The following is a 15,022-nucleotide window of genomic DNA, read 5'->3' on the forward strand; positions in this document are numbered from 1 at the left end:
GCATTTCACCTACATAGTACTTTTCGTTTAATGAGGAGGAAGAAAAAGTACGAAAGTACGACCAAAATGACAGAATCAAACTATACGGCCAGTAGGCCGTAACCAGTGCGAGAGGTAGAAGCAAAGAGATTCGGTCTTGACACAACACACGTGTTAACCTAGCGAGCAGAGCGAGAGGTTGTCCTTTTATTTGATTGAGGCCAGAACAAGTAGAGTTCAAACTGACTCTATGTAGCTGAGGTGCCACAGACCCTAGATCCCTTTCCCGCCCTCGTTTTAAGAACACTTGCCTCCATAGACATCTCCCAGTTCGATGATGTAAAACTGATGATTGATTCCAAAGTGAGGACTTTGCATCTTTGGTCTTTAGTTAAGCGTCAAGATCGTATTACCTCAGCCATTCACTCAATTTGGCCAGATACTTAGTTGATATGTATGACCCTATCCTACCAAAGGACGCAGTTTGCAATCCCTCCAGTGTCGGGAGGTATCATCCACACGTGCACACGCAACTTAATAAGCCTACTTCTATTGCCAATATCCTAGTCATGATGAAGGTATAATATGAACAGCAGCTGGTCCAGAAACAGAACCCCTAGTGGAACTCAGTCAAGCATTGTAATATTGCCTTCCAGCAGGGATTGGGAACCATTTATAACTACTTTCTAGAGAACGGTTATCCAGCCAGATTATGCACCCACCGTTGTAAGTAGTAGTCCTCCTATCTAAATTGTATTGCCTTAGGTTTGACTTGAATAAAATATATGCGAGAACCCGATCAAATGCCCTTACTCAGAAGATATAAGGGATAAAGACCCACATCCAACCTGCTTTCACCTTATCCACAAAGACTTCGTTATACACTAGTCAGAAAGAAAGCTACGAATTATTTGACACATGATGTGTGCTTTAACAAATCCATGCTCGGCTTATTACTCACATTTTCTATCTTTCCTACCCAGCGGAATAGCTTGCTTCTGGGCCCTTAATAGTGTCCCTTTGAAAAACTGCCAACTCTCCTCAGTTGTTTTTCCCCTCAGTCTTGATTCTCATGGGACCTTACCATCAGCTCTCTGAGTTTACCAAAATCCGCCTTCCTGAAATCCATTCTATTTTGCTGTGCTCCCTTCTACCCTAAATTAGAATTGTGAACTCTATGATTTCATGATCACTTTCACCCAGGCTGCCTTCCACTTTCAAATTCTCAACGAGTTCCTCCCTATTTGTTAAAATCAGATCTAGAACAACTTCTCCCCTAGTATCTTTTTCAACATTCTGAAACAAAAAGTTGTCTGCAATGCAGTCCAAAATTATTTTCCCAACATATATCTGGATCGTTGAAGTCTCCCATCACCACCAAATCTTGGGCTTTGGATGATTTTGTTCGTTGTTTAAAAAAAGCTTCATCCACCTCTTCCACCTGGTTAGGTGGCCTGTAGTAGACGCCTAGCATGACATCACCCTTGTTTTTTACTCTTTTTAGCCTAACCCAGAAATTCTCAACACTTCCCTGTCCTATGTCCATCTCCACCTCAGTCCAAGTGTGTACATTTTTAATATATAAGGCAAAAACACCTCCCTTTTTCTCCTGTCTATCCTTCCTGAGCAAGCTGTACCCATTCATACCAACATTCCAATCATGTATTATCCTACCAAGTTTTGCTGATGCCAACAATGTCATAGTTGTATTTATTTATTAGCTCTTCCAATTCTGCCTGCTTATTACCCATACTTCTTACATTTGTATACAGGCATCTAAGATACTGATTTGATCTTGCCTCCCAGTTTTGCCCTGTCCCTCCTTTCTCTCCGCCATTATAGCTCATGCTCCCTCCTATTTCTGACCCATCTCCCAGGTTTCCATGTTCTCCACTTACCTTTTGGCTTTGCTAACCTGTCCCCGTCGAACCTAGTTTAAAGCCCTCCTCACTAGGTTAGCCAGTCTGTCCAAATAAGGTCTTGCCCTTCCTCGAAAGATGAATGCCATCTCTGCCTAGCAGTCCTTCCTAGAATAGCATCCTGTGGTCAAGAAAGCCAAAGCCCTCTCTGGCGACACCATCTTCACAGCCAAGCATTCACCTCCACGATGCAACTGTCTCTGCCCGGGCATATTGCCTGTTCTTCAAGGACAGGTTCTCTTTGTGGCCTGGCCCTAAATTCTTACCTAAATGCTGTCAGATTTTCACCTTAACCAGTGCATTTATTTATCTGTATTTTTCACAAAACCAAGTAAATCTCAGCGTGAGACCTTCTTTAATACATTAGGTGTTACATGGTTTTATCTAGATAGGAGCAAACAATTTAGGAAATCACCCAGACGGTCTTCATAGCAGAGAGATCCATGGGTTCCCTGATCTCTACACAGAGACTTTCAAGGAGGATCTCTGGGTGTGTTACATGCTATGCAGCTGGTGCTCCCCCTTTCCCTCCCAAAAAGAGTAATAGCACACACTTCCAGATTGTAGGCAACTTCCGCAACTTTATTCAAGAACATTCTGGTGTCTGATGTATGCAGAGTTGTACATGGGCCTCTGTGCATACTTTCATTAAACACTGTGTCTTGATCTGCACTGTCGGATCTGATGCTGAGTTTGATAATTCTGTACTGTTTTCAGTCCTGGACTCAATTCTAAAATTCCCTCCTTCCTGTGGGGATACTGCTCAGGAATCACCTCAAGTAGAGCAACCATAGGGACGCTATTAGAAGATGTTACTCACCCTATGCAGTAGGCTGTACTTTTCTTTGAGATGTGTGTTTCTGCACAAGGTGAGTAACCTTTTCTTCTAGTGGACTTCTCACAAGCTTCGATTTTGGAACCCATTATGGTTCACTGTTTCTATTTGCAACTTGAATATTGCCTATAAATATAGTATTACTTTTGAATATACATTATGCTGCTTATTGTGTATGAATTAGTGGCTCAGCTTTGTGACTTTGTTCTTACAATTTAATTTTGATCAGATATTTTTTGCATATAATTTTTAAACTATGTAAATTAAAAATTCTTATCTCCAATTCAAAATTGGTAGCCGATTAAATACTGTTCAGGATATTTTTAAAGTTTCACTTAAGACAGTCAGTGAATCCAACTATTGGAATGTGTGTTTGGTCTCCTATTTTTTTTAATTAAATAAAACCTACCTCCACACTCAGGATGGTGGTTTCCCAAAATGAGTTCCCAATTTTGGACTGTGTTGATGGCATCTCAAAAAAAAACAACACTGTTTACAATGCACCCTCTTACAGGCTTCTCTTGTACTTGGTTTTTTTTTTTAAATGATGTGGAATGAGAGTTTTCTATGCAACCTAGAATACCATTGTTTTCATAATGTACGGCTGTACCTTTATATACAATAAATTGCTGCATCATTTGTTTCTATAGGTGCAGTTCCTGAATCTCCTTATGTCTCAGGTTCAGATATTTTTAAGTGAACTGTATATTAGAGAGGAACTACAGTGTCTGTAAAAGAACTACATTTATCAACTTAAAACACAATAATCTACAGATTTAGGTTATCTTCGTGACTGCTGCAGTGGCCAGTATGGCTGACCCGAGGGTCGCCCAAGCAGCTGGCCTCAGGTGGCCCAAGGGACAGCCACACTTGCCGCTGCTTGAGTGGCCCCACAGCCAGCCGCACTGGCCTCTGCTTGGGGGGCGGCCGGAGCAGCCGCTGCTCAGCGCCACCCGGGTGGCCGGAGCAGCCTCCCAGCAGTGGCTCCCTGAGATGCACCCCCACCACTCCCCCAAGGTTTAGTCATAGGTATTTTTAGTAAGTCATGGACAGGTAACGGGGCCATGAATTTTTGTTTATTGCTCGTGACCTGTCCATGACTTTCATTAAAAATACCCATGACTAAATCATAGCCTTACACATTAGTCATCTTATTGCCCATTTGCTTATGTAGGATAGCTTTATAGAAAACATTCTGAAATCTAGATTTTCTTATGGCTCTTGGAAATTACTCATCGTAGACTTTATTTCTGGGCTCTGACCTCTGCCCCAAACGGATATTTGGGCTGTGCCCCTTTTCCTGCAAATATCAGATTAATCCCCATGTCATTACCGATCTTGGCTATTCCCTGAGTGCTTTTACTAGCTTCTCTGCCTGCAGAGATACAAACAGAATAGCATTTCAGCTTTCCTATCTTATCCAATGCAGGCCAGACTTCTAAGCTTTCTTTGAGGCAGCAGCATGTAGAATATTCCTCATGTTGTTTGTTTTTCTTAGGGGACAAGAATTTTCAGATATCTATATCACCAGCAAGGCAAACTCATCAAGCTCTTTTCTGTTGGCTTTATACTCCCCCATCATATTATAGCTGACAAAATGGGGTAGGTAAAAGACAAAGTGATGCTTCATCTCTGAAGAAACGTTCTCAAGAGCCATAGAACTACTTTTAAGTTCTGTTGGTAGAGAATTTGAGGTGAGTACAGAAGAGATGTGGCCAAATCCTGGTGCCTCAGAGACAAATGTTAACTGCCTCTGATATTTGCTACAAGGGGCACAGTCCAATTATGTTGATTGAGGGAGAAGTGAGTTCCACCAAGAACATAATCAGCTAAACAAGTTTTCTATTCTTGTTCTTATATCTTTTTATTTAGTTTTGTGTCCTTACCTAATATAACGAAACTATCAAAAGAGTGGTTTCTGTCAAAATAGTGATTCATAGCCCAGTGTGAGAAGCCATATCATCCTTCATGACAACTTAAATTAATATGGGTTACCACTATAGATTCTTTAGAATGTAAATCTTCTTTCCTGTTTGTAAATATAGCTGGTGATAAGTTATTTAATTTTAAAATGCCTTCAGAACTCATTTTAGAGCTCTACCTAACTTGTCTGTTTCAGAGGGGTGTTTTGGAGACAACTTAGCAAACAGTTATTCCAACTTCTTTTCTTTTAAGTAATTTTGACCATTGGAATATTTTCAACTTGAATGTGATGGTTTATTCTTTATTTAATTTTAAGCATAATATGTCATGGATATTTGCACTGCTTACAGGATACAAGCTGGCATTTAATTACTTGAAAGGAAAGAGATACGTAGAAGCAATTGATATTTGTCATAAGGTAGGCCTTTAATTTATATTTTAACTGTTTGCACTACTATAACTTTCTTTTAAGTACTGAGTTATTTCTGTATTTTTCAGATTCAGGAATTACAAATTATGTAGCATTTGGCTTTGGAAATTGTTTAATTTCATAAATTTGATAGATGTTCAGGCTACTTGGTTTAGTTCAGCCTGTTTTATCCTAAATTCCTCAGATCATCAAGGAATAACTGAGAAAGTAGCTGTCTTCAGTGTTCCCTTTAATTTTTTCCACCCGTGTGTGGAATGCTTTTTGTTATGTGCACGAAGATGGAGATGATGTTTGACCCACATCACCTCCATATTGATGTACATGACAAAATTCATAGGGCGAGGGGTTTGGAGTGTGGAAGTGGGGCCCATGGCTGGATCAGAGGGTTGGAGTGCAGGGTGGGGTGAGGACTTCGACTGGGGGTGCAGGCTCAGGGCTGGGGCAGAGAGTTAGAGTGTGGGGGTTTGAGGACTCTGGCTGGGGGTGCAGGTTCTGGGGTGGGGCCAGGGTGATGGGTTTCGGGTGCAGGCTGCCCTGGCCGTGCTGAGGCTGGGTTGGGTCCGAGGGAGGGGTGCCTCACCCACAGCAGGGCCAGGCTGGGTTGGGGCCTGGGGTGGGGTGCCTCTCTCCCAGCCATGGGAGGTCCAGGCCAGGCTGGGTTGGGGCCAGGGCACCTTTCCCCAAGCCACAGCAGGTCCAGGCTGGGTTGGGGCCACGGAAGCGCCGTGTCTTCACCAGCCACAGCAGGTCCAGGCCAGGCTGGGTTGGGGCACATCTCCCCCAGCGGTGGCAGGTACAGGGCTTGGCTGGGATGGGGCCAGGAGAGGGGCACCTCTTCCCCGGTTGCGGCAGGTCTGTGGCTGGGCTGGGTTGTGTCCAGGGTTGGGGGAGAGTAATCTCTCCCTGCCGCAGGCCTGAGTGCCTGCATGGCGCTTAATGGGCTGCTGCGCAATTGCACAGCTTAGAGGGAACTTAGGCTGTCTCCCATGGTATATCAGAGCCAAGCAAAAGTATCCTCCTCCATCCTGTGGTTGCAACTTGGTAAACCATATAGAAGTGTAACTTAAGTTAATGAAATTTGAGAGCAGAATTCCAATGTTAATGTCACATGAAAGACTAGTAGAAGAGTAACTTTTCAGTAGTGTCTCTGTAAAATAAATTTTATATGACCACAATAACCTTTTGAAATTTGGTGTAAATTAATATTTATTAACAGTTCTGTTTAACTGTTCCAGTATATTGTGGCTGATTCGAACATTCTCAATCTGAAGGGTGAAAGGGATGAAGTTGAAACTTATGAGGAAAAAAATGTATATTTGAATATTACGTAGATCACCTGTTATTAATGATGTTTATAATGGTCATGCCTAAGCATCAATCAATAATGGGGCCTTATTGTGCTAGGCACTGCACAGATTAGCAGACAGTCCATGCCCCAAGGGGTTAAACTGTTAAGACACACACAGGACTGAGGAAAGGAATATAGCAGAGAAGCCAAGTGAACAATGTCTGCAAAGCTCATGTTAAAGCCCTGTTTTTTGTTTATATGGGGGGAGGTTAATTAGGAAGGGATGAGCTAAATGGAAAGAAAAGTGAAGGGAGGGGATATTAAAAGCAAGGATGTGAGGGGGACAGTGCAGTGGAGAAGAGGGAAAGGGGCTAGTGTGGAGTGAAACAGAGATGAAGTGTGTGTGAGAGCAGCGGGATGGGCTAGATGCCCTAAGAACAATCCTGTCCAAGACCCTAGGTATATACTTGAGTGGCTAGCCTGTACTGCCACAGCCATGCTTCTATTTTTAGCATGTTGGCTCGATCAGAGCCAGCACAGGTATGTTTTTTCAAACTGGAAATTACATCTTCCAGCTCCAGAGCAGACCTATCCTATTGGAAGGCAGAGAGGGAGGGGGTTGGAGCAAACAGCCAATCAGCACAGAGCAAAGAAAGTCCAGTAAAACTAGTAAGTTCTCTGAATGTCTGATGGTCTCTGTTTGGCTGCTTCCGCAGGTGCTCCTAATGGCTGGAATCACTGGCTAGTTTCTCCCTGCAATTTCCCCCCAAGCCCACGTGGTGGGTGGAAGGGACAAGATTATCTTCATGATACAGCTATTTATGACATTTGTACATCTGCTGTGATTTATTTATAAGCAAAATCATCAAACTGTTACCGATTTATTAGAAGGCTTAAAATGAAGCTCAAAATGATGACGGAAATAACTGATGAGAGTACTTGTTCGTTTTAGGCTGCTTTGTAACTGGTTTTAAACTGTGTGTATTGTTTGCCTTTCAGGTCCTAAAAGCACACCCAAACTACCCAAAGATCAGAAAGGAGATACTTGACAAGGCCCGTGCATCTTTAAGGACTTGAACCTTATTTGTACGGATCGCTGAATTTTTATCCAATTTTGGAAACTATGTATTGGATATTACAATGAAGAAATGGCCATTCAGTACGTAAATATTATAAATACTGTACACATCATTTAGATCTCGTATATAGTTACCCTTCAAGGAATGGAGAGATTCTTTCTTCAGAGCTGTGGCTTTACCTTTTCTCCAGTAGAGCAGGATTTGATAAACTAAAAAAGAAATAGTGTGTACAGGGCCATCCTTAGCTATTCTGGGGCCCTATGTAACCCTCCCGCGGGGGTGGGGAGCCCAGGCCTCCATGGGGGAGGGGAGAGAACAGACTTGGGGAGCAGAGGGGAACCACCCCCCAGCACTCACCAGCGGTGTGGGTAGGGCCAGGTCGCTGCACTTCCCACCACCGATGAGTGCAGGCCCAGCCCTTCTGCAGTCTTCAGTGGTGGGAAGAGGTGGGGTGGGGGCAGAGCAGGGGATGGGAAGAGGCGGGGCTGGGGTGGGGGGCCTGGCGAAGAGGTGGGGCAGGGGCTAGAGCAGCATGCAGCTGTGCAGGGCACCAGGAAATTTGGTGCCCGAACTTTCCTGGTGCCCTACACGGCTGTGTACTTTGCGTATGGGTAAGGATGGCCCTGTGTGTGTGTATGAATTACCATTTTGTACTAGACAGGAACCTGACATGTGATTTCCATTGCTCCCTTCTAGAAGGTACTAACTTTAAACTATACAAATAACCAATCTTGCAGTCCTGTTCCACAATAGAAAGAAATACTACTTTGCTGCGTGAAGAAGAGACATCTGAAAATACAAATAGCTACAGTGAAGGCCACATGGGTTTATGTAGTACTGATTGAGTGCACTTCTCACAAACGGATTCACCCACAACTAGAATGTTCATCTGTCTTCTGCTAGTGATGATTTACTAACTATCAAAAAGTTTCAAATATAATTTGAAAACGTTTTTGGAAGATAAGACGTATCCCAAACTATACACTGTAAATAACTTATATTTTAAAAAAATCAGAATGTTTAACATAAAATAGACTAACTCTCTCTACTTCCTGAGCATATAGCAATCTCTGATCAGAGAAAAGACGGAAGAAATGGAACAAGAACAAGGTGTTTCCTGTCTTCAGTGCTGTCATTTGTGGCACAGCATTTTAAACTCAGTGTAATTTTTCCTCCTCCTCTGGAGGTCTCTGGTTTTGTTCATCACTAAAGACAACAACTTGTCCTTAATTCTCCTTTAATGATTGCTTACGATTTCTCAGTTCCAGCAAATTGACTTAATTAACTATCTCAATGTAAGCTTTATTTATACTGTTGCTACAGAGATATTTGTAAATGAGGTTTTATTTTTACATTCACTTTTAACTGAGCTATGTGGGTAAAGTGGGAAAGCAGTAGATTTATATTTTTAATATGGTTTTAAATGAAAATGACCTAATTGAGATTTAGCATTTAGTAACAGATTAATTTTTTTGTAATATTTGGTAAAGCTATTTAAATAATTGATTATTAAAAGGCTAGGAAAATCAGTATTCCCAGTTGTGAGAAATATTCGTAACACTCTGAAGTATTTCATTTTGAAATACTTCTGTTTTTGAATGTCCATCCATTGATGTAGTATATCCATGTATAACTAATAGTTATGCGTGTATAACAAATTATGGTGTGTCTCATTTAATCTATAAATGTTTTGCAGAGAGAGAGTTTTAGGTATAGCAATCAAAGATTTTGTACTCAGTACACAAGATACTGGCTGTCCTATAAGAACAGTTTCATCCCACAAATGGGGAAGATTGACTAATAAGTGGGTTCTGAATGCTTTTCTCTTGACTAGTGTATAATATCATACTCTACAGAAATTGTTGCACTACAGCATTATGTCTTCAAATAGCACATTGTGTTTATCTTTCTCAAAAAAGCTATTTTGGCAAGAAATTTCGAGAACTTTTAAAAACAGTAATTAACTTCCTAAAATAGCTAATTTCAGTTTCCTGAAGTAATTCTGGCTGCTTATGTTGACATTTTGTAAGGTCCGTAAAAAGACATGACACTTGAAAATGTCTGTTAAGGATGTGTAGCCTACATAAAGAAGACAACTTAAAAATCATATGTGACATAGCTACCAGTAATTGGGTACAATATCCAGATTGACTTTTTTTAAACTAACAGGAACCATATCAAGGCATTTTGCAGTAAAATCTGTGGGGGAGGGACAGAACACAAGAAACTGAAATGTTAACTTTGCGTAGTTTCCTCTGACAGTTCTTGTTGAAGGGACTGTTTGGGAGGGCTGCAGAGGAATGGAAGTTTGCAGCTTCTAAATCCTGTAGATCATGGGTGAAGAAAAGCTGCTGTCTTGTGGAGAAATTGGCCCCTGACGTCATTTGTGAATGATGATTTTGCCCAGCCAGAAGAATATTGACTGCCACACAAATCTTGTATCTACTGTGCTCTGAGATGTGTTTTATGGTGCAGTATTCTACTCCTGGCCTTGTCTTCACTAGCAAAAGTGAGATCTATAATTCACTAATGCAGCTCTACTGGTCGTAGCAGTGGTTAAAGATGTTGTATTATGTGGAACTCGGACATTGTTACTAGTTGTTGTCTAACAGTAGGGTTAGATGACATGGTAAAGGCTTATAAGCAGACCTGCACACTCTACAGTTTCCACTGTTGGTACCACCATCAGAACTGCACCAGAGGGCACTAAAAAATCACAGGTCCTATTTTTGGTAGTGTAGACACAGCGCCTGACTCTCTGAAGGGGAGCCACAGATTCACCCGCTTTCTCACACCCAACCCAGTTCTGCCAGCCTCAGCCTGCCTCCATTTGTATTAATGGGAGCTGGATCAACACTTGGTTTTTAAGTCAAAAGTGAAAACTGAATGGTCTATTTCATGATGCTAATTAGAAGATGTCTGTCTATTCAAAAGAGGCACAAGTAGTTCTGTTTCTGTATCCATTTAATCTTTGTATATAGTGTTGTTGTAACCATGCTGGTCCAAGGATATTAGAAATACAAGATGGGTAAGGTAATACATTTCAGTTGCCCAGCTTCTGGTTAGAGAATGTAAGCTTGAAAGCTTGTCTTACAGCTTGAAATATGTGTTAACTACGTATGCTAAACAATCTGTTCCACCTTATATTTAGTTGTGACATTGAGTACATTTCCAAGACCTGAATAGTTCTGTGTAAACTCAAAAGCTTGTCTCTCCCACCAACAGAAGTTGGTCCACTAAAAGATATTACCTCACTCATATTGTCCATTTAATCTTGGCTGTCTTATTAGAAAGAACAGACTATGGGGAGGGAATAAGGAAGGTTTGATGGACATTTTGTGATGTGTAAACACTAGTTGCTAGGAACTGAACTGAGACCACAAGGTCACTCAACTACCATCTGATTGTTATAATTTCCTGTCTTTACCAAACAGGGCTGTATTCATATTGGCAACCCTGGTTAAAAGGCTTTCAGTTTTCCATTAAGAATCCCTGAGCCTTCCAGTCCCTAATGTCTGGTCTTGTTAAGGAGGAAATCTTTTTAGGAGGGAAGCAGGGGAAGAAGCCTTTAAATCCAAAGATGAAAAAATATGCTGTAATTATAGACAGTCTGTCTTAAGTGTTGCTTAAATGTACTTTTCTCAGATGAATTAAATGTTTTCTCATTGGTCCTTATGAACCACTTCAAACTCTTGTCATTTTGTATTCTTTACGTTCTCTCTCAAACTGCTTTTTTTTTTTAACTGAATGACCTTGTTTCATTTGTTTTGTCTGGTTAATTGGAAATGCTGATTCCTGATCTTCTGTTTTTTATTTAAGTAGTTATTTCTTTTGCAGTCTTTTTCCAAGCCACCTTCCTAATGGTTTTGAATAGAAGAGGCTCCTGGGATTGAGAGAAGTCAGCTTGTTAATTTCAAAGAGCTCCAATTTTCAGTATGATGTTTCCTAGCAACCCAGCTTCCACTCTTGCCTTTGGTGAACAAGGGATGGGAATGAGTGTGTTTTCTATTGATTCGTTCACTCGAGATCTAAGTGTCCTGTGGCTATAGCAACACAAACCAGAGGTGTTTTCTCTCTTCTCCCCCCCCCACCCCTCTTTTGGTTTAGGATCCCTGAAGTATTTTCTAGGAGGACATCCATAGGGTAGTTTTTCTGACTGTAAGCAGAACAGGCTCTGGTAGACTGCTTTTCTATCTCTGTTTTGAGCACTATTCCAATACCATAAGAATTATCTTAGAGGTAAAACAGCAATAATTTCACTAGCTAAAATAAACAGACTAATCGATCTAATACTGAATAATTTTAAAATAAGAGTACATGTGCACACTGGCCAGTGGTCAGCATAGATTAGTATGAATCATGGTAAGCATGTGGCTCGGTGTGATTAAGCCCAGATCCAGATTGCATACACAGTGGAACCAGGATTTTATGCTCTAAGCATGTACTAGAATATTAAGCATCAAATATTAAGATGTTCAATTAAGAAAACTTTACACTTAAAAATAAAGTATTTGACTTATCAGTAGTAACAATCCATTATCACTGCAGCATGTGGGACTCCTTAAATGTATAAAGTTGCTCAGATGCATAAAAGTTTCAGGATCAGGCCGTCATCCAGGTGATGGTTACACCTGGTCTGTGCTCACCAGGGAAATTGTAGAAACTTTCACAGGCACCATACTGGGAACAATGCCTCTTTTAAAACTGGTTTTGGATAATATGGTTCCTTGTATTGTAAACAAATACTGAATGCTGTCATTTTTATCAAGACAGTACTGCCCAGGCCTCATGTGAAAAGATCTGGATAAATATAACATGAGAGAGCCATAAAAATGTGGGTTTTGTTAGAGTAGTTTTACACTGAACATTTGGCGTATTCTGGTTATTGAAAATTCTGAATCAAGTGTGATAGCATCCAAAAACTGGATATCTTGGAATGATCTGCAAGAAATGGAAAATGGCAAACTAGTTACGTTTATAGATGGTACTAAATCAAAAGGTGCTCCAAATATCAGCAGGGACAAAAAATTACCAAGTCAGATGTTAAAAATATGGGTGAGATATGAAATTAAATCTGGAAAATACAAACCAATAAATCTAAGGAAAAATAATTGTAAACACAGATCTTCAGTTAGAGATTCTTGGAAAACAATAATGCCAAAAAGTAGCTACAGTGATAATGGACAGACATTGGATAGGAGCTTGCAATTCGATATGGTAGCGAAGAAAGCAAAAGCTATTCTGAGCTGTCTGCAAAGGCATTATGTCATGGACTAGGGAACTGATTTCTCTGTACAGCACTGGTGAGACTGCACATAGAATACTGATACAGTTCTGGGAAATTCAATACGAGAAAGATTCTTAATTCCTTCCCATTTTATTAAATGCTAAATAAATAAAAATAAAGGCCTGGAGGGTCTGCCCTGGGCAGAACGGGGGGATAAATCTGTATGGCTTTAATAACTGATGATCAATGGGAAATATAAAATATTGATTATAAGTAACTGAAAGATACACACATCATGGAAGAGATGCGTATCTTTCTTTAGAGAAAGCCTGAGGCATGTAACTAGGAATGCTGTGATGAAACTGAGCAGAACAAATTTTGAGTGACTTCTATTAAAATATAAAATATACAGTATATTAGTCATTTCAAATTCAAAAGGGTACAGTAGGGATCAATTTATGCTAGTATGGGATGGACAATAGGACTTAGATCTTCTCTCTCTAAACTTACTGGGGGCGGGGGGTTCCTACATTTTGGCGAAAAGAATTTTTTTCTGTTTTTTTTTTCCTGAGAGGAGGGGGGTCAGGACACTAGCTTAAGACTAATAAAACATTCCTCTTCAAGTTGGCACAGGTTCAAAAACCAATGTTCCTTCTTTAGTGATTTCTTTGTCTACTTGTGATGGTGTGCTACATCCTTTTGGGTTTTGACTATTTGCTTTACAAATTCTTTGCTTGGCTGGTCAAGTGAAATTTTAGTGGGCCCAAATTGCTGTGCATTTTCTGGTATTTATGCTATATGCTCTAAGATTTGCAGTAACCTATGGAATTGAAGCATCAGGAAATCACTTTTTTTTTTTTATGTGTAACAACGCTGCCTCTAGAACAACATAATCTTTATTTTGTTCACTATTGACTTAAGAAAATTTTATTAGTAATGTACACTAGTACTTTAAATGGAAAGCATGTACTTTTGGTTGTATTTAACCTACTGTATGACAAAGAGTGCAAGATAGTAAGAACAACCCTAGAACTTTAAATAATTGTCATAAATTAGAAGCTAGTGAGGAAGAGAGTTCTAGAGGAAGGGGATGCCTGATGCTCTAGTCTTGTTGATATTAGGAGCACCATTTCAAGATGTGCAGTGGTGCAGAAACCAAACCTCCGAAATAAGGATTGAGGTGATGCTCCTAACCTCCTCAGGAATTGAAATATCACCATCCATCTGTCCCTGCTTTATTTCACTCATGACCAGATGTTCTCATTCCAGACCTCGATTCCCTCTTTTCTATCAACCACATTAATGAAACTTCCTTCTTCCACTGCCCCTAAAAAACACAGCCCTGAAGCTCTGCTCCTGCAGTGCTTATAAACACCCCATGAACAGAACTTTACCTGCTATCTCTATTCAGTTCTCTAAACATTTAACCCTTGTTATCTGAAAAAGTTATAGCCCTAGCTAGTACTTTGAATCTGTTTTTTTTCTTCTTCGAGTGCTTGCTCATATTCATTCCAAGTAGGTGTGCGTGCGCCGCGTGCACGTTCGTCGGAAGAATTTTCCCCTAGCAACACCTGGCGGGTCAGCAGGCGCCCCCTGGCGTGGCGCCTTTGCGGCACCATATATATGCCCCTGCCGACCTGGCCGCTCCTCAGTTCCTTCTTACCGCCCGTGTCGGTCGTTGGAACAGTGGAGTGCGGCTTGCTGACCTCCACTTCCCTAGCTTTCAACCCGTTTTTCTCTAGTTTATACTTATAGTTGTAGTTAGTGTTAATTCTTAGTCTTTAATAGTAGTAGTTAGTGTAATTTTGTATATAGTTAGAGGGCTGAGCTTTCATCCTCCTCAACCTTCCCGGGACCCGGGCTCATGCCTGGCTCTCCTGGCTTCAAACAGTGCTCGGCCTGCCGCCGGCCGGAGCTGCTGTCGTCGCTCTTCGCTTGGATGGAAGGTAATGAAGAGGCAGAGCAATCCCGTTCGGGTGCATCTGAAAAGACAAGAATGTCCACGAACGGCGTGCTGCCACTTCGGGGCTCCTCCAACTGCAGGTTATGTAACGCTTACGGCGGCGGAGCAGTCCTGGTGGCGCGTAGGTCGATGGGGGGCGGGCCCGAAGTTGAAGTGCCCGCCACCGCCTCGCGGCGAGAGGAGGACGAGAGAAACGGGGACCACAGGTCCTCCTAGGTTCTGCTCTAGGGGGGCGTTGTTGGCGTTCAGATCCGGTCGCGTGAGAGCGTGTGCCTCCTTGGCGGTGAACGGCTGATAGAGCCCCGGTACTCGACGGTGGAAGTCGCAGGCGGGATACCACAATGGGATCACCTTGGGCTTGATAAGGCCAAGGTTCAGA

The 15,022-nt window shown here is 41.5% G+C and overlaps 1 protein-coding gene across 2 annotated transcripts in view; it reads left to right on the plus strand.

Annotated features, from left to right (window-relative positions):
• TTC21B (tetratricopeptide repeat domain 21B) overlaps positions 1 to 7,913 on the plus strand; it is an 87,657-nt gene extending 79,744 nt beyond the window's left edge. For both annotated transcript variants that reach the window (XM_032770920.2, XM_032770919.2), the window contains exons 28-29: positions 5,007 to 5,074; positions 7,374 to 7,913. In XM_032770920.2, the coding sequence (XP_032626811.1) occupies positions 5,007 to 5,074; positions 7,374 to 7,451 (146 nt within the window). In that variant the 3' untranslated portion in view covers positions 7,452 to 7,913. The remainder of the gene's footprint in view (positions 1 to 5,006; positions 5,075 to 7,373) is intronic.
• Positions 7,914 to 15,022: the final 7,109 nt, after the last annotated feature.

Source organism: Chelonoidis abingdonii, chromosome 10, assembly GCF_003597395.2.
Source record: "Chelonoidis abingdonii isolate Lonesome George chromosome 10, CheloAbing_2.0, whole genome shotgun sequence".
NCBI lineage: Eukaryota > Metazoa > Chordata > Testudines > Testudinidae > Chelonoidis > Chelonoidis abingdonii.